Source organism: Mustelus asterias, chromosome 26 (genome assembly GCF_964213995.1).
Source record: "Mustelus asterias chromosome 26, sMusAst1.hap1.1, whole genome shotgun sequence".
NCBI lineage: Eukaryota > Metazoa > Chordata > Chondrichthyes > Carcharhiniformes > Triakidae > Mustelus > Mustelus asterias.
This window is the reverse complement of record NC_135826.1, coordinates 39,666,927-39,687,943: the sequence shown is the minus strand read 5'-3', so window position 1 is coordinate 39,687,943 and position 21,017 is coordinate 39,666,927. Positions and strand designations below refer to the sequence as shown.

At 47.6% G+C, this 21,017-nt stretch overlaps 1 protein-coding gene across 1 annotated transcript in view; it reads right to left on the bottom strand.

Annotated features, from left to right (window-relative positions):
- Positions 1–20,984, bottom strand: part of LOC144479607 (unconventional myosin-IXb-like) — a 44,189-nt gene extending 23,205 nt beyond the window's left edge. Inside the window, exons 1-9 of the mRNA XM_078198516.1 lie at positions 20,893–20,984; positions 15,503–15,609; positions 14,530–14,666; positions 6,517–6,734; positions 6,214–6,321; positions 4,374–4,550; positions 3,328–3,369; positions 2,841–2,952; positions 1,255–1,328 (exon numbers count right to left, since the gene is read on the bottom strand). Of these exons, the coding sequence (XP_078054642.1) occupies positions 1,255–1,328; positions 2,841–2,952; positions 3,328–3,369; positions 4,374–4,550; positions 6,214–6,321; positions 6,517–6,734; positions 14,530–14,666; positions 15,503–15,609; positions 20,893–20,946 (1,029 nt within the window). The 5' untranslated portion in view covers positions 20,947–20,984. The remainder of the gene's footprint in view (positions 1–1,254; positions 1,329–2,840; positions 2,953–3,327; positions 3,370–4,373; positions 4,551–6,213; positions 6,322–6,516; positions 6,735–14,529; positions 14,667–15,502; positions 15,610–20,892) is intronic.
- Positions 20,985–21,017: the final 33 nt, after the last annotated feature.

The following is a 21,017-nucleotide window of genomic DNA, read 5'->3' as shown; positions in this document are numbered from 1 at the left end:
ATCGAGGAGTACTTGGAAGTGCGTGATAAAGTAGGACGGAGTCAGCATGGCTTCGTCAAGGGGAGGTCATGTCTGACAAATCTGATCGAGTTCTTTGAGGAGGTAACAAGGAAGTTAAAGGAGAACCAGTGGACGTGATTTATTTAGATTTCCAGAAGGCCTTTGACAAGGTGCTGCATAGGAGACTGTTAAATAAGTTAAGTGCCCATGGTGTTAAGGGTAAGATCCTGGCATGGATAGAGGATTGGCTGACTGGTAGAAGGCAGAGAGTGGGGATAAAGGGGTCTTTTTCAGGATGGCAGCTGGTGACTAGTGGTGTGCCTCAGGGGTCAGTGCTGGGACCACAACTTTTCACAATATACATTAACGATTTGGAGGAAGGAACTGAAGGCACTGTTGCTAAGTTTGCAGATGATACAAAGATATGTAGAGGGACAGGTGGTATTGAGGAAGCAGGGGGGCTGCAGAAGGACTTGGACAGGTTAGGAGAGTGGGCAAAGAAGTGGCAGATGGAATACAATGTGGAAAAGTGTGAGGTTATGCACTTTGGTAGGAGGAATGGAGGCATAGACTATTTTCTAAATGGGGAAATGCTTAGGAAATCAGAAGCACAAAGGGACTTGGGAGTCTTTGTTCAAGATTCTCTTGAGGTTAACGTGCAACTTCAGTTGGCAGTTAGAAAGGCAAATGCAATGTTAACATTCATGTCGAGAGGGCTAGAATACAAGAGCAGGGATGTACTTCTGAGGCTGTTTAAGGGTCTGGTCAGACCCCATTTGGAGTATTGTGAGCAGTTTTGGGCCCCGTATCTAAGGAAGGATGTGCTGGCCTTGGACTCTGGGTCTTTACTCATTGGAGTTTAGAAGGATGGGGGAGGTGTGGGGGGGGGACCTTATTGAAACTTACAGGATACTGCGAGACCTGGATAGAATGGACGTGGAGAGGATGTTTCCACTAGTAGGAAAAAACTAGAACCAGAGAGCACAACCTCAGGCTAAAGGGACGATCCTTTAAAACAGAGATGAGGAGGGATTTCTTCAGCCAGAGAGTGGTGAATCTGTGGAACTCTTTGCCGCAGAAGGCTGTGGAGGCCGGGTCATTGAGTGTCTTTAAGACAGAGATAGATAGGTTCTTGATTAATAAGGGGATCAGGGGTTATGGGGTTGAGAAAAATATCAGCCTTGATTGAATGGCCGAGTGGCCTAATTCGGCTCCTGTGTCTTACGGTCTTATTTGCTGGTTTAAATAACTCACCTTTTTGTTGTAGCCAGCTTGACAGGGTGTTTGGATCTTCATGAGGCACTTCTTGTGACACATCATTTTACAGGCTAGAAACAGAATGAAACAGATTATTTAGCTAGGTCGATCCAAAATACTGACCAGACAGAAAGGACCAGCAAGTCCCAAAGAACTCTTCCTCTGCAATGACCTCCGTCACGATCGAAACAAATCTTCAATCAACTTGTTTCGACCTTCCTCACAGCGGAGATGGAACGGTCACCACGGCAGCAGTCAATGAATCGGCAGGAATTGATTTAATTTATGCAAATGACACCAAATGGAGTCTTTAAACTCATGACCAAAACTACAGCTAAATCTCCCAATAAAAGCAGGATTATTTGATGAGCAAAGTGCAGTGAGTGGAGGATAGTTATACAATATTAACCAATCCCAGTCACATACAGCAGTGCAGCTCCAGTGGGATTGACAGGGGATGTCAGTGGGATTGACACGAAGATGAGTGGGAAAGCGAATTGCGTGGAGGACGCAGAAAGTCTCCAGAGAGATTTGGATAGGCTGAGCGAGTGGGCGAGGATCTGGCAGATGGAATATAACGTTGGCAAATGTGAGGTTATCCACTTTGGAAAAAATAATAGTAAATTGGAATATTATTTAAATGGAGAAAAATTACATCATGCTACTGTGCAGAGGGACCTGGGGGTCCTTGTGCACGAATCGCAAAAACTCAGTCTGCAGGTGCAGCAGGTGATCAAAAAGGCGAATGGAATGTTGGCCTTTATCGCGAGGGGGATAGAATATAAAAGCAGGGAGGTCTTGCTGCAATTGTACAAGGCACTGGTGAGGCCGCAACTGGAGTACTGTGTGCAGTTTTGGTCCCCTTATTTGCGAAAGGATATATTGGCCTTGGAGGGAGTGCAGAGAAGGTTCACCAAGTTGATACCAGAGATGAGGGGTGTAGCTTATGAGGAGAGACTGAGCAGATTGGGTCTGTACTCGTTGGAGTTTAGAAGGCTGAGGGGTGATCTTATAGAGACATATAAGATAATGAAGGGGCTGGATAGTGTGGAGGTAGAGAGATTCTTTCCACTAAGAAGGGAAACCAGAACTAGAGGGCACAGCCTCAAAATAAGTGGGGGCCAGTTCAGAACAGAGTTGAGGGGGAACTTCTTCTCTCAGAGGGTAGTGAATCTCTGGAATTCTCTGCCCATTGAAGTGGTGGAGGCTACCTCGTTAAATATGTTTAAGTCACAGGTAGATGGATTTCTGATCGATATGGGAATTAAGGGTTATGGGGAGCAGGCGGGTAAGTGGAACTGATTCGCTTCAGATCAGCCATGATCTTGTTGAATGGCGGGGCAGGCTCGAGGGGCTAGATGGCCTACTCCTGCTCCTCTTTCTTATGTTCTTATGTCACTGGCCAGGTAGAAAGCGGTATCCCCAAAACTTTATTCATGCCTGGTGACGTCCCAACTGTGTTCTGGATAAAGGATAATCCCTGCTCTGCTTCTCACAGACTGAGATGGAGAGCTGACTCCATGGTACTGGCCTAACCAGAGTGTTCACGTCCAGGCCAATGCCTCGATTCATTTGGTACTTACTGCAGCAGAGTAGAACCTTGTCCATGGCCCAGATGTATGAGGAACACTGCTCACATGACTGGCGGATATTCACCTGGTAGCTACGGAACAAATGACCAAAGTGCTCCTCTTTCTGAAAAATTCAAAGTTAATCAAATCACAAACCATCACTCAGGCCCCCATCCCCCAATCCCCCCCCCCCCCCCCCCCCCCCAAACCCGGCCAAAGACCAACCCATAACTGAGTCCCAGGGGTGGTCTCTACAATCCCTCCAAATTAATGCAGTCAAACACCACGATCAGACAAACAGTTCATTCTGTCCCGAGGACTTTGCTGAGGGTGATTTGGGCTTTGGATAAGTATCCTCATGAATTTTGGTCAGTTCTCTCAGGGCACCAGGACCTTCCGTGTGACTCTGCGGCAATAACTCTCTCACACGGCAAATAATCACTGATCGAAGCCAATCTTAATGGGGAACAGAAAATGGGCTTTGTGATCCAATACTCACAATTTGATTCCGTTTCCGCCTCTTCTTGCGTGCTTTTGCTGGCTGCTCGAGAGAGAGAAAAACAGTCAAAATACAAGCTCGTTGGGACTCACGCTCCGCTTGGCTCAGAATCGGAACGCTGGAATCTCGGAGCAGGAGGAGGTTATCCAAACCCTGAACACCATCCAATGAGATCCACATTTCAAATCCATTTATCTCCCTTTGTCCAATGTTCCTGCTACCCATGTCCAATAAAAGTCTTAGCACCTCAGGTTTAAAAGCTAAAATTACCCCCCGCGTCCACAGCCTATTTGGGGAAGAAAGTTCCAGATTCCCACTCCCCTGTTGGTCTCTGACATCACCACTGAATGCTGGCAATGTCCTGCTGCTTGGGACTCCCAATCACCGGGGGTGATAATGTTCTCATTGTCCAGCCAAATCAATCCTGTTACAGTTCAAACACGGTGACTGGCTCAGCCACCCCCCACCCCCAGCCCCCGAACCCCGAGGGAATCCACCTCAAGTCGAGGTGAGGAGCAGCAGGGGGGTGGGTTCCTCACGCAAAAACATCCTCGTTTCAGTGACCGCACTATCACCACACCCAACTTAGACTGAAATACAGGGAGGCCACTTGGCCTGTCACTCCTGTGCTGGCTCAGAAGGAGCGATCCAGTTAGTCCCACTCACCTGCTCAATCCTGCAAATTTTCAACTATTTCCCCAATTTTATTTTGGAAGTGATTAAATCTCCCTCCAGCGCCCTTTCAGGCAGCACTTTCCAGATCACAACAACTCGCTGTGTGAATAATCTCCCCCTCTGGTATTTTTACCGATTCTCTCCAGTCTGTGTCCCTCTGGTTGGCCACCCTCCTGCCGCTGGGAACACTTTCTCATCATTCACTTCATCAAAACACTTTGTGATTTTAATCGGCTCCATTGCCAAATCTTATTTGCTCCGCGAACAATCTCTGTAAATAACTGAAGCTCCTCGTTCCTAGTGCCAATCGAGCAGCTTCCCTCTGAGCCGTCCCCTTGACATCCTTCCTGAAGTGTGGTGCCCAGAATTACCTTAAGCATCTCCATCTCCTCCTTCTTCGAATAACTCCGGGCAAACTCATCCAGCAAGGACTGGAAGAGGTTGAGAACGAACTGCACCTCAGTCTTCTGCCTCTCACCAACGATTCTGGCCAGGAGAAGTTGATAATTCCGCATCAGGTCCTTGTAGCTCACCTGTGTCTGTCCATTCTACACAGGTGGGAAAATGAAGCAGGGAGAGAAATGGAAACTGCGGTCAGGTTTAAATCATTACCTTGAACATTGCTCCACAACCCAACAGTCAAACAGAGCAAAGCTCCCAGGTTCAGCCCCTCGCCTGTACTGATCCGAATGCTGTGTGAGGTTAGACAGCAGAATAGAAGAATTGGCCTCGGCTGCCCGGCTGCGATAACCAACAATATTCACTAACTTCAGAAATTAGGCAAGTGAACACTCACCGGCGTAACCTGCACTCCAGAGAGAGTCAGTGTGTGCGGAACCCGTTCCCCAGTGAGAGTCAGTGTGTGTGGAACCCATACCCCAGTGAGAGTCAGTGTGTGTGGGACCCGTACCCCAGTGAGAGTCAGTGTGTGTGGAACCTGTACCCCAGTGAGAGTCAGTGTGTGTGGAACCCGTACCCCAGTGAGAGTCAGTGTGTGTGGAACCCATTCCCCAGTGAGAGTCAGTGTGTGTGGGACCCATACCCCAGTGAGAGTCAGTGTGTGTGGGACCCGTACCCCAGTGAGAGTCAGTGTGTGTGGGACCCGTACCCCAGTGAGAGTCAGTATGTGTGGGACCCGTAACCCAGTGAGAGTCAGTGTGTGTGGGACTCATACCCCAGTGAGAGTCAGTGTGTGTGGAATCTGTACCCCAGTGAGAGTCAGTGTGTGGGACCCGTTCCCCAGTGAGAGTCAGTGTGTGTGGGACCCGTACCCCAGTGAGAGTCAGTGTATGTGGGACCCGTACCCCAGTGAGAGTCAGTGTATGTGGGACCCATACCCCAGTGAGAGTCAGTGTGTGTGGAACCCGTACCCCAGTGAGAGTCAGTGTGGGTGGAATCCGTACCCTATGTTCATCCACAGTTGACAGTCCTGTTCCGCGGGTTAATAAGAACTTAAGAACTAGGAGCAGGAGTAGGCCATCAGGCCCCTCGAACCTGCTCCGCCATTCAATAAGATCATGGCTGAGCTTTTCGTGGACTCAGCTCCACTTACCCGCCCGCTCACCATAACCCTTAATTCCTTTATTGTTCAAAAATGTATCTGTCCTTGCCTTAAAAACATTCAATGAGGTAGCCTCAACTGCTTCACTGGGCAGGGAATTCCACAGATTCACAACCCTTTGTGTGAAGAAGTTCCTCCTCAACTCAGTCCTAAATCTGCTTCCCCTTATTTTGAGGCTATGCCCCCTAGTTCTAGTTTCACCCGCCAGTGGAAACAACTTCCCTGCTTCTATCTTATCTATTCCCTCCATAATCTTATATGTTCCTATAAGATCCTCCCTCGTTCTTCTGAATTCCAATGAATATAGCCCCAGTCTACTCAAGTCTCTCCTCCTAAGTCAACCCTCTCAACTCCGGAATCAACCTAGTGAATCTCCTCTGCACCCCCTCCAGTGCCAGTATATCCTTTCTCAAGTAAGGAGACCAAAACTGTACACGGCACTCCAGGTGTGGCCTCACCAGCACCTTATACAGCTGCAACATAACCTGGCTGTTTTTAAACTCCATCCCTCTCGCAATGAAGGACAAAATTCCATTTGCCTTCTTAATTACCTGCTGCACCTGCAAACCAACTCCTTGAGATTCCTGCACAAGGACACCCAGGTCCCTCTGCACAGCAGCACGCTGCAATTTTTTACCATTTATACTCACGTGGACGGGGTACATGCTCTTGAGGGTCAGTCGGAATTTCTCGGTCACCCTGATGAACAGAGTCTCGATTTTTGATTTCTGGGAAGCTTGGGAACTGAGGTCATTCACCTGGAAATGAAACATCGACCAATCAGTGAGAGAGCACAGAGCGTGAAGGCAGAGTGAAAGAGAGAGAGACAGGAGGCGGTGGAGGGGGAGGGGGGCGTGAGGTGAATACCAGAGGACGGAGTGAGTGAGGAGTCATCGCACAGACGATGGGATTGCCGATAGGCCCCAGCTGCTGTCGGTCGGTCGCCGCCTCACCTTGTTCAGGAGGAATTCGTCCAGATTTTTCAGTTCATTGGCGTTGGTGATTTTCTGGCCCAGGTAGGCGCCCCACTGTTCCGACACGGTGGTCGCGTTACTGATCTTAATGCTGCGGCTTCGCTTCACCTTTGTTGCATTTTCTTTGGCCAGGTCCAGGTATGGATGCCTCGTGGAATGAGCCAGCGGAAAAGTGGCAGATTTGCCCAACTCCCCTTCTGCAAAGAAAACAGCCACATTCAAGCCCAAGAAATACACCCGAGACCCATCAGTGACATCACAACCGCTGCATTCATTTGTCATTTCCATTTTATCCCCATGGTTTGGGTTGGAATCTGTGCCGTCCAAACAACTGGCCCATGAGGAAGTGGGGGGAATGAGAGTTGCCCCGGTCCCGGGTGCAGTGCTGCGAGAAAACTCTGCAACTCCAAACACCGCACAACAGCTCACAGCCGCGTTCCGGGAACACCGACCACTTCCCATTCTGGAGCAATTTTAGGGAATAGAGTCAGGAATAGTGGGACGGTCAGAGGAGGGTCTGCCGAGAGAGGGGGAGGTTTTAACAGCACAGAGGGAGGGGGAGGTTTTAACAGCACAGAGGGAGGGGGAAGAGACAGATCTTAAGGAAGGGATCAGTGGTGGGTGTTCGGAGGAGCTTCCATTACAGAACAATCAGACAAGGACACTGAATGGAGTGGGACTGACAGGAAGGAGCCTGGGGTAACGTCGTTAACTAAATGCTTGAGAGACTTGGCTTTGTAAATCAGTGCAGTGAATACAACAGCAAGGAAATGATGCTAAACTTTAACAAGCCACTGTTTGGCCTCAGCCACAACAATGTGTTTAATCATTGGGGATCCCATTTTCGAAAGAATATCAGAGCCTTGGAGAGAGTACCGGGAAGATTGACCAGAATGGGACCAGGAATTCGGGACTTCAGTGAATGTGGAGAGACTGGAGAAGCTGGGGTTGTTCTCCTTGGATCACAGAAGGTTAGAAGAGGTTCAAAGTCATGAGGGGTTTTGATAAAGTGAAAAGGAGAAGCTGTTTCCTTTCGGAAATATATCGCTAACCAGAGCTCATAGGAACAAAGGAGGAGTCATTTAGACCCTCTGACACAGATCTACCAGTCAATGAGGTCATGGCTGATGTGGCTTTGGCTCCAACCCCACTTTCCCTCTACTCCTATACGCTCTGATCTCCTGATCAAGAATCTACCTATCCCAGTCGTAATAATATTTACTGATTTTGCTTCCAGTGCTCTCGGGGGAAGAGAATTTCACAGATCAAAGATCCTCCGACAGAAAACCTTTCTCCTCATCTCTGTTTTAAATGGAAGACACTTTATTTTTAAACTGTGTCCGCTTAGTGCTCATCTCTTCCCCAGGAAGTCAAGACGAGAGGTCACCGAACACCAGATGAAAGTCCAATAGGTTTAGTTGAAATCACAAGCTTTCGGAGCGCTGCTCCTTTGTCAGGTGATCACCTGGTGTTGTGTGACCTCTCACCTTGTCCACTTCAGCCCAACACCGGCAAGTCCACATCATCTTCCCAGGAAAACTCATGCTGTAAAATGGGTGGCATGGTGGCACAGTAGTTGGCAGCGCTCCCTCATAGCACCAGGGACCTGGCTTCGATTCCTGGCCTCAGGTCACTGCCTGTGTGGAGTTTGCACGTTCTCCCCGTGTCTGCGTGGGTTTCCTCCGGGTGCTCCGATTTCCTCCCACAGTCCAAAGATGTGCGGGTTAGGTTGATTGGCCATGTTAAATTGACCCTAGTGTCCATGGATTAGCAGGGTAAATACGTGGAGTTATGGGGATAGGGCCTGGGTGGGTTTGTGGTTGGTGAGGACTCAATGGGCTGAATAGCCTCCTTCTGCACTGTAGGGATTCTATGATTCTACGAAAACCATCCTCTCAGTGAGGATCCTGTCAATTCCCCTCAGGATCTTGTAGGTTTCAATAAGATCACCTCTCATTCTTCTAAACTCCAAAAGATGTAGGCCTGATCTTTCCTCATAAGATAACCCCTTCATCCCAGGAAGCAGTTTGGTGAACCTTCTCTGAACTGCTTCAAATGTAATTCTATCCTTTCTTAAGTAAGGAAACCAGAACTGCACACAATATTCTGAATGTGGTTTCACCAACATCCTGTACAACTGTAGCAAAACATCCGTACTTTTATATTCCATTCCCCTTCCAATAAACAATAACATTCCATTGGCCTTTCTAACCACTTGCTGTACCTGCATACGAATCTTTTGTGATTCATGCACCAGGACATCCAGATCCCTCTGTACCTCAGAGTTCTGCAATCGCTCTCCATTTAAAGGGAATATCGATATTCTATTCTTCCTGCCAAAGTGGACAAGTTCACATTTTCCCACATTGTACACCAACTGTTACATTTGTGCCCACTCACAACCTATCTATATCCCTTTCCAGAGGCTTCATGCGCTCCTCGCATTTTCCTAGCTGCCTTTTTGTCATCAGCAAATTTAGAAACCATACACCTGGCTCCTCTGTTTAAATCATTGATAGAAATTGTAAATAGTTGAGGCCCCAGCACTGAACCCTGCAGCACTTGTTACTTCTTGCCAAAACACAAAATTACCCATTTATGCCTACTCTCTGTTTCCTGTTAGCTAACCAATCCTCTATCCATGAAATATATTTGCTCTACTCCATGAGCTCTTATTTTACATAGTAACTTTTGATTTGGCACCATATCAAACGCCTTCTGGAAATCCAAGTACACCACATCTACAATTTCCCCTTTATCCACATTATTTGGTACTTACTTAAAGAACTGTAATAAATTAATCAAACATGACTCCAGTTTCACAAAACCATATGGCCTCTGCCTGAACACACTGAGATTTTCTAAGTGCTGCTATGACCTCATTAATAATGCATTCCAGCATTTTCCCTGTGACAGATGTTAGGCTAACTGGCCTGCACATTCCTGCTTTCTGACTCCCTTCCTTTCTTTAATAGAGGAGTCACATTCACTATCTCCCAATCTAATGGTGTCTTTTTTATTAAAACCCAATGAATCTACAACCTCATTAGCCACTTCTTTCAAGGGATGACGTCCATCAGGTCTTGGTGACTTGTTAGTCTTGAGTTCTAATAGTTTTCCCCGGTGATTGTAATTGTTTTAATTCCTCTCTCCCTTTCATCTTAATTTACAAGTATTTCCGGGATATTATTTGTATCTTCTACAGAGAAGACAGATACAAAAATATCTGTTCAATGAATCTGCATTTCCTTATTTTGCATTGTTAACTCCCAAGACCCAATCTCTACAGGGCCCACATTAATTTGGCATGGAGGCTGTCCAGGTAAGATTCACTCGCTTGATCCAGGAAACGGAGCGATCTTCTTAGAAAGAGAGGTCGAGCAGGTTGTGTCTCTCCTCATTGGAGTTTAGAAGAATGAGGGGCGACCTTATTGAGACAGATCAGGTTCACAGGGGGCTTCAGCCCACCAAGTCTGTGCCGACACAGATGTCTTTCTAATCTAATATTTTCTTGCCTCTACGTGGTCCGTATCCCTCTAATCTGTTTCCACCATCTCCTCCGGCAGCGCGTTCCAGGCATTCACCACCCTCTGTGTGAAAAACTTGCCGCTTGCATCTCTTTTAAACTTTCCCCCTCTCACTTTCAACCTATGCCCTGAGTAATTGTCCCTTTGACCCTAGGAAAAAGACTCTGACTATCCACTCTATCCAAGCCTGTGGTAATCTTGTAAACCTCTATCAGGTCCCCCCTCATCTTCCGACGCTCCAATGAAAACAATCCAAGTTTGTTCAACCTTTCTTCATATTCCATATCCTTCAAACCAGGCAACATCCTGGTAAATCTCTTCTGCACCCTTTCCGATGCATCAACGTCCTTCCAGTAGCAACCAGAATTGTACACAATACTCCAAATGCAGCCTAACCAAAGTCTTATACAGCTGCAACATGATTTTCCAATTCCTATACTCAACGCCCCGACCGATGAAGGGCAGGATGCCACACGCCTTCTTGACCACCTTGTCCACCTGAGTTGCCACCTTCTGGAAACTGTGGATCTGCATGCCTAGATCCCTCTGTGTGCTAATATTTCTAAGGGCTTGACCATTTACTGTAAACTTTCCTTCTGCAGTAGACTTTCCAAATCATATCACCTCACATTTGTCCGGGTTAAATTCTATTTGCCATCTTTCGGCCCAGGTCTCCAGCCGATTTATACCCTGCTGTATCCTCTGACAATCCTCCTCACTATCCGCTACTCCCCCAATTTTTGTATCATCGGCAAATTTACTAATCAGACCACCTACATTTTCCTCCAAATCATTTCTATATATTATAAACAACAGAGGCCCCAGCACTGACCCTTGTGGAACACGGCCTGTCACCGACCTCTAGTTAGAAAAGTACCCTTCCACTGCTACTCTCTGCTCTCTGTGCCCAAGCCAGTTTTGGATCCATTTAACCAGCTCACCTCGGATCCCATATGACTTCACCTTCTGAATCAGCCTGCCATGAGGAACCTTATCGAAGGCTTTACTAAAGTCCATGTATACAACATCCACTGGGGTACACGGAGTTAGGGGTAAGGTGCTGGCGTGGATTGGGGATTGGCTGTCTAACAGGAAGCAGAGAGTTGGGATAAATGGGTGCTTTTCTGGTTGGCAGTTGGTGACCAGTGGCGTGCCGCAGGGATCGGTGCTGGGGCCTCAATTGTTTACCATTTACATAGATGATCTGGAGGAGGGGACTGAATGTAGGGCATTCAAGTTTGCTGATGACACGAAGGTGAGTGGGAAAGCGAATTGCGTGGAGGACGCGGAAAGTCTGCAGAGAGATTTGGATAGGCTGAGCGAGTGGGCGAGGATCTGGCAGATGGAATATAACGTTAGCAAATGTGAGGTTATCCACTTTGGAAGAAATAATAGTAAATTGGAACATTATTTAAATGGAGAAAAATTACATCGTGCGACTGTGCAGAGGGACCTGGGGGTCCTTGTGCACGAATCGCAAAAACTCAGTCTGCAGGTGCAGCAGGTGATCAAGAAGGCGAATGGAATGTTGGCCTTTATCGCGAGGGGGATAGAATATAAAAGCAGGGAGGTCTTGCTGCAACTGTACAAGGCACTGGTGAGGCCGCAACTGGAGTACTGTGTGCAGTTTTGGTCCCCTTATTTGCGAAAGGATATATTGGCCTTGGAGGGAGTGCAGAGAAGGTTCACCAGGTTGATACCGAAGATGAGGGGTGTGGCTTATGAGGAGAGATTAAACAGATTGGGTCTGTACTCGTTGGAGTTTAGAAGGATGAGGGGTGATCCTATAGAGACATATAAGATAATGAAGGGGCTGGATAGGGTAGAGGTGGAGAGATTCTTTCCACTTAGAAGGGAAACCAGAACTAGAGAGCACAGCCTCAAAATAAGGGGGGGCCGGTTCAGAACAGAGTTGAGGGGGAACTTCTTCTCTCAGAGGGTAGTGAATCTCTGGAATTCTCTGCCCATTGAAGTGGTGGAGGCTTCCTCGTTGAATATGTTTAAATCACGGGTAGATAATTTTCTGATCGATAAGGGAATTAGGGGTTATGGGGAGCAGGCGGGTAAGTGGAACTGATTCGCTTCAGATCAGCCATGATCTTGTTGAATGGCGGGGCAGGCTCGAAGGGCCAAATGGCCTACTCCTGCTCCTATTTCTTATGTTCTACCCTGGGCAATTATTTTTGTCACTTCCTCAAAGAACTCAATCGAGATTGTGAGACACGACCCCCCTTCACAAAACCATGCTGCCTATTGCTAATAAGCCTATTCTCTTCCAGATGTGAGTACATCCTGTCCCTAAGAATTTTCTCCAATAATTTCCCCACCACTGATGTAAGGCTCACAGGCCTGTAATTTCCCGGATTGTCTCTTCTGCCCTTCTTAAACAGAGGAACAATGTTAGCTACTCTCCAATCCACTGGTACCTCACCTCTCTCAGTATTCTGGGAGACCCTAACTGGCCCTGGGGATTTGTCCACCTTAATGTTTTTCAAAATCTCCAATACCTTCTCCCTTTTTATCTCAACATGTCCTAGAATGTCAACATCCTCCTTTCTACGCTCACCATATCCTTCTCTTTTGTGAATACTGATGCAAAGTACTCATTAAGGACCTCACCCACCTCATCTGGTTCCACACACAAATTCCCCCCACTGTCATTGAGTGGACCTACTCTTTCCTTAGCTATCCTCTTCCTCCTTATATACGCATAAAAAGCCTTGTGATTCTCCTTAATCCTGCCTGCCAAGGACATTCCATGGCCCCTTTTTGCCCTCCTAAGTCCCTGTTTAAGCTCCTTCCCGCTATCTTTGTATTCCTCAAGAGCCTTATCCGTTTTCAATTTCCTGATATTTATGTATGTCTCCTCCTTCTTTTCCACTAAACTCACAATCTCTCTTGTCATCCAGGGTTCCCGAATCTTGCCATCTTTATCCTTCATTTTTACAGGGACATACTTGTCCTGAATTGTTAACAACTGACTTTTAAAAGGCTCCCACATATCGGATGTGGATTTACCCTCAAACATCTGCCCCCAGTCTACATTCCCTAGCCCTGCCTAATACTGCCGTAATGTGGAGATGCCAGCGTTGGACTGGGGTGAACACAGTTAGAAGTCTCACAACACCAGGTTAAAGTCCAACAGGTTTATTTGGTAGCAAATACCATAAGCTTTCGGAGCACAGCTCCTTCGTCAGATGGAGTGGAAATCTGCTCTCAAACAGTGCACAGAGACACAAAAATCAAGTTACAGAATACTAATTAGAACGCGAATCCTACAGTGGCTGGCTGTAGGATTCACATTCTAATCAGTATTCTGCAACTTGATTCTGTCTGTTTGCACTGTTTGAGAGCACATTTCCACTCCATCTGATGAAGGAGCAGTGCTCCGAAAGCTTATGGTATTTGCTACCAAATAAACCTGTTGGACTTTAACCTGGTGTTGTGAGACTTCAATACTGCCGTAGTCAGCCTTCCCCCAGTTTAGTACTTTCACTCTGGAACTACTTCTATCCTTTTCTACAAGTATCTCGAAACTTATAGAATTGTGATCCCTGTTCCCAAAATGGTTCCCCAATGAGACATCGATCACCTGTCCAGACTCGTTTCCCAGAACCAGGTCTAAGGTGGTCCCTTCCTGAGTTAGTCTATCCACATATTGCCTCAAGAAGCACTCTTGGACACACTGAACAAACTCTGCCTCGTCCAAGCCCTGGCACTAAAAATGCAATGGGTTTGTTAGGTGTGACCCACGCTGAACAAACCCAAGCCGACTGTCTGATCCGCTGCACATTTTCAAAGCGGTTACTCGCCAGATCATTATTTAGTAATTTCCCGACATCATTCACTGCTGTCCCTTTCTCACTTTTCTTAAATAGTGGAGTAACATGTGCAAGTTGGAAATCCAAAGGGATGGTTCTTGAATCGATGGAGCTTTGGGGGGTTTGCAATGTTCTTTAACAATATCACCATTATCAGCTGTGATCATTCTCTCTCTCCACATTTACATTGTTCTTCCTTCATAGAATCATACAGTGCAGATGGAGACCATTTGGCCCATCAAGTCTGCACCAACATTTACCCCATAACCACCCCCCCCCCGTATATATCCTGCTAATCCTCTTAACCTGCACGTCTTTGGACACTAAGGGCCAATCCACCTAACCGGCATATCTTTGAACTGTGGGAGGAAACCGGAGGAAACCCATGCAGACACGGAGAGAACGTGCAAACTCCACATAGACAGTGACCCAAGCCGGGAATTGAACCCAGGTCCCTGGCCCGGGTCCCTAGCACTGTGAGGCGGCAGTGCTAACCACTGTGCCACCATCCCATTCATCAGGAACTCTGTTTATGTCTTTATCTGCTTTTACTTGTAGTTTGATTATCGTTATAGGTTTAAAATAATTCACAAAGGAGGTAGAAGGGAAATGAAGATTCTGCGTAGAGGAAACAGGAAACTCACTCTCTCCGAAGCTCTTCAATGGGTCTTGAGCGAGGCTGGAAGTCTCATCATTCGGTGTCTGTACCGGCTCCTTTGAAGACTTTTTTTCAGCTTGTCTCTTCCCGAGAAATCTCCGTAAGGGACCACGATACGAAGATCTGTACAGAGACATTGAAGGCAGGGAGTGAGAATCTGTAACGGTGAGGAGGCACCCAGCAAGCTGAGAGCTGGTATCAGTGAGTTCGAGTCTCACCAAATCACAACCATCACTGCTCGATTCATACTCCCTCACACTCCAGTGTCTTGCTCGCCCCTTCCCCATCCCACCACTGGCCTCTCCCCTCATTGTCCCACTCCTACCCATGGATCCAGGCCCAGAGCTCTGGCAGTTCTTGCCGGCGCGGGCACTGTGGTTACATTTGTTCAAAACTCAACTTTGGTAAAAGTTGCCATCTCCCATCATCAGCAAACCTTCCAACATTCCGCCAATACCTCGGCACTTAATTCACTCCAGTATGATCTCATCACTCTGTGCGAACGGAAAATTCCCCCCTCTCCCCCCCCCCCCAAACCCAATAAAAATCCTCCCAATCCAACAGCTTGGCTCGTTACAATCATAGGCATTCCTGTTGGTCGCACCAAAAGAGAGGTTGACCCTTCCCCTCGAGCTGAGACCACCTCCAGCTGGTACACGCCGGGAGGACCGACTCACCCAGAAGGAGCTGGGTTCTCCCTCCCAGCACTCCCAGCAGCTATTTGGTTCATTACCAGCACCTCCAACCCAAAATCCTTTGAGATTTCTGACGCACACTTGCAGCAGAATCCACTGCCAATCTCATAATCACTTCTCAGTCTGATTCAGTGACCAGTGAGAAGGGGGCAGGAATCTGGGCGGATGTGACATGTCCTGCTCCCACTCCTTCCTCGCCCAGCGGTGTGGGGGTAAATTAAGGGCAGACTGGGGACCAGACCCTGGAGTGAGCGTCTGACGTACTTTGGGGATTCAAGGGTCTGTGTGGGATCCAGTTCCTGAGACGTTTTCTTCTGCACCAACGGTTTTGTTGGAGTTTTGTCACCATCTTGCTGTCCACTCGTTGGGGTCTAGGGGGAGAAACAAAAAGAGAGAGAGAGAGAAAACAGAAGACAGATGAGAAAGTTAAAAGAGAGAGAACTTACATTAGAAATTATGTCCAAGTAAAAATCTAATAAGATCATAAATTCTGATTTAATAAAATAAAAGCAAAATAAAATGTTTCCTAGTTAGTGAGGGGGGAGGATGTTGCCATGGAACGCACAAGAGCAGAGTAATCTCAGCGCTAGACTCAAGAGCCTGAAAGCCCATCGGATAATCATTCCTGAGCTTTTCTTTAGCCACTGGCTCCCCTCCAGGGACAGTGCAGTTAGTCACCAGCAGACAGAGTTACTCACAATCCGCCCTCCCTGATCCTTCATCTCCTTCTCTCTCTCTCTCTCCTCACCTCAATCTGCTCTGAAACTTCCCAATTATTTTAAACTCGCCCACAATAAACCGCAATTGGCACAAACCCAACATGGCCAGAAGCAGAGATTACCGGCTATCTGACTGCAAGGAGAGGGCTAACGGATGACCAATGTCTTGTCTGGGATCAGAAACACTCATGACGGTGCATTGAATGTTAAGAGGGTTCAGAGAGTAGCCAAATTTCAGCGTGGGCTGGAGGTGGGGGGGGGGGGGGGGGTGGGGGGACGTGGGTGGTGTGGTTCTTAAAGCTGAGGTGATCTTGTCAGGTTGGTGGGTGGGGAGCGGGAGGGGGGTGGTTACTATCTTTGGGGATCCCCAACTGGATTGGCATGCTAAATTGCCCCTCAGTGTCAGGGGGACTAGCTAGGGTAAATGCATGGGGTTATGGAGATAGGGCCTTGGTGGGATTGTGGTCGGTGCAGACTCGATGGGCCAAATGGCCTCCTTCTGCACTGTAGGACCCTAAGTTAAACAATGACCACTTCTTCCTGTCCAAGTTGGGGTTCTGCACCACAAGGAGAAAATGGCTGAGGGGTTGAATCTCCTCTGAATCAGATCGACCTAGCATCCCCCAGTGATCCAGACCCAGAAGGTGCTCTCCAAGGACCAGCTGTGACACTTGAAGGTGAGGAGTTTGGCGATGGAGATGAAATTACTTCACAATCTCTGACCACTATCGCCCAGGAGGACGCAATCTCCAGTGAGCTCAGAGCTATGGCAGGGAATGTCGTACCAACAATGGAGCTTCCACCAGGAGCCAGCAGGCAGTGACCAGGAATGGGAATCTCGGCTGATTTCTCTCCCTCCTTACTCCAGAGACTTGGAGGCCAAGACCGGTTCAAACGGGGGTTTTATGGGCGGTTCATAGAATGAAACTTCACAGATGGGAAATAATCAGCCAATCACGCCTCTGTTAAGTTCTTTACTCTCAAATATTTATCCAATCCCCTTTTAAAAGTTCCTAAGACCATAAGACCATAAGACATAGGAGCGGAAGTAAGGCCATTCGGCCCATCGAGTCCACTCCACCATTCAATCATGGTTGATTTCAACTCCATTTACCCGCTCTCTCCCCATAGCCCTTAATTCCTCGAGAAATCAAGAATTTATCAATTTCTGTCTTGAAGACGCTCAACGTCTCGGCCTCCACAGCCCTCTGTGGCAATGAATTCCACAGACCCACCACTCTCTGGCTGAAGAAATTTCTCCTCATCTCTGTTCTAAAGTGACTCCCTTTTATTCTAAGGCTGTGCCCCCGCGTCCTAGTCTCCCCTGTTAATGGAAACAACTTCCCTACGTCCATCCTATCTAAGCCGTTCATTATCTTGTAAGTTTCTATCAGATCTCCCCTCAACCTCCTAAACTCCAATGAATATAATCCCACGATCCTCAGACGTTCATCGTATGTCAGGCCTACCATTCCTGGGATCATCCGTGTGAATCTCCGCTGGACCCGCTCCAGTGCCAGTATGTCCTTCCTGAGGTGTGGGGCCCAAAATTGCTCACAGTACTCCAAATGGGGCCTAACCAGTGCTTTATAAAGCCTCAGAAGTACATCCCTGCTTTTGTATTCCAAGCCTCTTGAGATAAATGACAACATTACATTTGCTTTCCTAATTACGGACTCAACCTGCAAGTTTACCTTTAGAGAATCCTGGACTAGAACTCCCAAGTCCCTTTGCACTTTAGCATTATGAATTTTGTCACCGTTTAGAAAATAGTCCATGCCTCTATTCTTTTTTCCAAAGTGTACGACCTCGCACTTGCCCACGTTGAATTTCATCAGCCACTTCTTGGACCACTCTCCTAAACTGTCTAAATCTTTCTGCAGCCTCCCCACCTCCTCAATACTACCTGCCCCTCCACCTATCTTTGTATCATCGGCAAACTTGGCCAGAATGCTCCCAGTCCCGTCATCTAGATCGTTAATATATAAAGAGAACAGCTGTGGCCCCAACACTGAACCCTGCGGGACACCACTTGTCACCGGTTGCCATTCTGAGAAAGAACCTTTTATCCCAACTCTCTGCCTTCTGTCTGACAGCCAATCGTCAATCCATGTTAGTACCTTGCCTCGAATACCATGGGCCCTTATTTTACTCAGCAGTCTCCCGTGAGGCACCTTGTCAAAGGCCTTTTGGAAGTCAAGATAGATAACATCCATTGGCTCTCCTTGGTCTAACCTATTTGTTATCTCTTCAAAGAACTCTAACAGGTTTGTCAGGCACGACCTCCCCTTACTAAATCCATGCTGACTTGTCTTAATCCGACCCTGCACTTCCAAGAATTTAGAAATCTCATCCTTAACGATGGATTCTAGAATTTTGCCAACAACTGAGGTTAGGCTAATTGGCCTATAATTTTCCATCTTTTTTCTTGTTCCCTTCTTGAACAGTGGGGTTACAACAGCGATTTTCCAATCCTCTGGGACTTTCCCTGACTCCAGTGACTTTTGAAAGATCATAACTAACGCCTCCACTATTTCTTCAGCTATCTCCTTTAGAACTCTAGGATGTAGCCCATCTGGGCCCGGAGATTTATCAATTTTCAGACCTTTTAGTTTCTCTAGCACTTTCTCCTTTGTGATGGCAACCATATTCAACTCTGCCCCCTGACTTTCCTGAATTGTTGGGATATTACTCATGTCTTCTACTGTGAAGACTGACGCAAAGTACTTATTAAGTTCCTCAGCTATTTCCTTGTCTCCCATCACTAGATTACCAGCGTCATTTTGGAGCGGCCCAATGTCTACTTTTGCCTCCCGTTTGTTTTTAATGTATTTAAAGAAACTTTTACTATCATTCCTAATGTTACTGGCTAGCCTACCTTCATATTTGATCCTCTCCTTCCTTATTTCTCTCTTTGTTATCCTCTGTTTGTTTTTATAGCCTTCCCAATCTTCTGACTTCCCACTACTCTTTGCCACATTATAGGCTCTCTCTTTTGCCTTGATGCATTCCCTGACTTCCTTTGTCAGCCATGGCTGCCTAATCCCCCCTCTGATAACCTTTCTTTTGTTTGGGATGAACCTCTGCACTGTGTCCTCAATTACTCCCAGAAACTCCTGCCATTGCTGTTCTACTGTCTTTCCCACTAGGCTCCTGTTGAATCCTGTTTCCCTGCCCTTTCAGGCAGCGCCTTCCCGATCACAACAACTCACTGATTAAAGAATCGTTTCCTCAGGTTCCCTTTGGTTCTTTTGCCAATAACCAAAATCTGTATCCCTTGGTTCACCAACCCTCCGGTCACTGGAAACAGTCTCTCCTTATTCACTCTGTCAAAACCCTTCGTGATTTTGAACATCTCTTCATCCGGTCTTCTCCAGTTCTACTGGAAGGAGAACAATCGCCCAGAGACGTGCAGCTTTGGTGGATTGGCCACAGTAAACGTTGTGGGGTTATGGGGAGCGGGTGGAGGGGAGGGCCGGGGTGGGATTGCTCTTTCGGAGAGTCGGCGCAGAGTCGATGGGCCAAATGGCCTCTTTCTGCACTGTAGGGATTCTATGATTCTATTACAGCTCCGGCAGTCTCTCCATGTGACTCCTCCCACTCGGTGCTGCAGTGGAGTTAATGGAAGGTAATGGGAACGGGAATCCTGGCTGATTAGGATAGGGATGGAGCACTAAGAGTCCCTGCATAGCCGGGGCCACCCCATTGGCTGCATATGTATGGAGATATACGGAGACGGGGCATAGATCAGCTAGATAGTCAATATCTTTTCCCAAAGGTAGGGGAGTCTAAAACTAGAGGGCATCGGTTTAAGGTGAGAGGGGAGAGATACAAAAGTGTCCAGAGGGACAATTTTTTCACACAGAGGGCGGTGAGTGTCTAGAACAAGCTGCCAGAGGTAGTAGTAGAGGCGGGTACAATTTTATCTTTTAAAAAGCATCTAGACAGTTACATGGATAAGATGGGTAGAGAGGGATATGGGCCAAATGCGGGCAATTGGGATTAGCTTAGGGGTTTAAAAAAAAAAAGGGCGGCATGGACAAGTTGGGCCGAAGGGCCTGTTTCCATGCTGTAAATCCCTATGAGACGGTGGCACAGACTCCTCTGAAGATGTTGGGATCTTTCCTGAAACGTCACCAATCTCAACGAGAATTTCCAGAGAGCGAATGGTTGGGGCAAACCACAAGACACACTCCAAACTCTCTCAAAACACACACCCAGGTCTGACACCGGTCAGAGGATATGAGAGAGCCCCCACCACTGGGAGCTAGTCAAGTGAAATCAAAGGAATGAGTTAAATTAGAAGGGAAAGAATTTCTTTTGAGGAAAGACCATCTGGAGTAAAATTGTCAAAACTCAAAACAGAATCAAGACTGGGTGAGAGGTGCAGCTCCCCCTATCCCAGCTGACCCGACTATTAATCCCCTCATCCGGCAACGCCCAATCCCATCCGGTGGGAAAGCAAACATTAGTCCAGGACAGGGGTTAATGCCAGTCCTGGTTTATATCAATAGAGTGAGAGTGTGTCCACACTCAGGCATAGTGCGTGTGAACAGGGTATTTGAGAACACGTGCGCTGCCCCCACCAGGTGTACACTCACGTTCTCTTACACTCACACTCGCTCGGGATCAGTGCGCCCTCACTCACTAACCAACAAGCCCCCAGGAAAGGCAGAGTCAGCAGGAACAGGGGGGGGTGGAGAGCCACAAAGCAGGAGTTGTGGCCAAATTCCGGGTGGCTCTTTGTGACGGAGATGTGGAGCTGCACAGATTAATCCAATCCTTCAGCACCACAGGAAGGCCATCAGGAGGTGGAGAGACGCCAGTTTGTAACTAAATTAATCCCAGCAGATGATTCGCTCTCTCAGTAACATCTGGATCACAATCCAAACCATCCTCCCAAACACACAAAACAGCGGCGGGACCCTCACTCACCTCTCTCGATGGGGTCTCCACTTCCCCATTGGCAGAACTGGACGCGATCAGCATCAAACCTCGTCCCTGAGGAGAGAGTTCCTTGTTCCTGTTGTGGGGAGGGGGGAGGGGGGAGAGATAGAGGA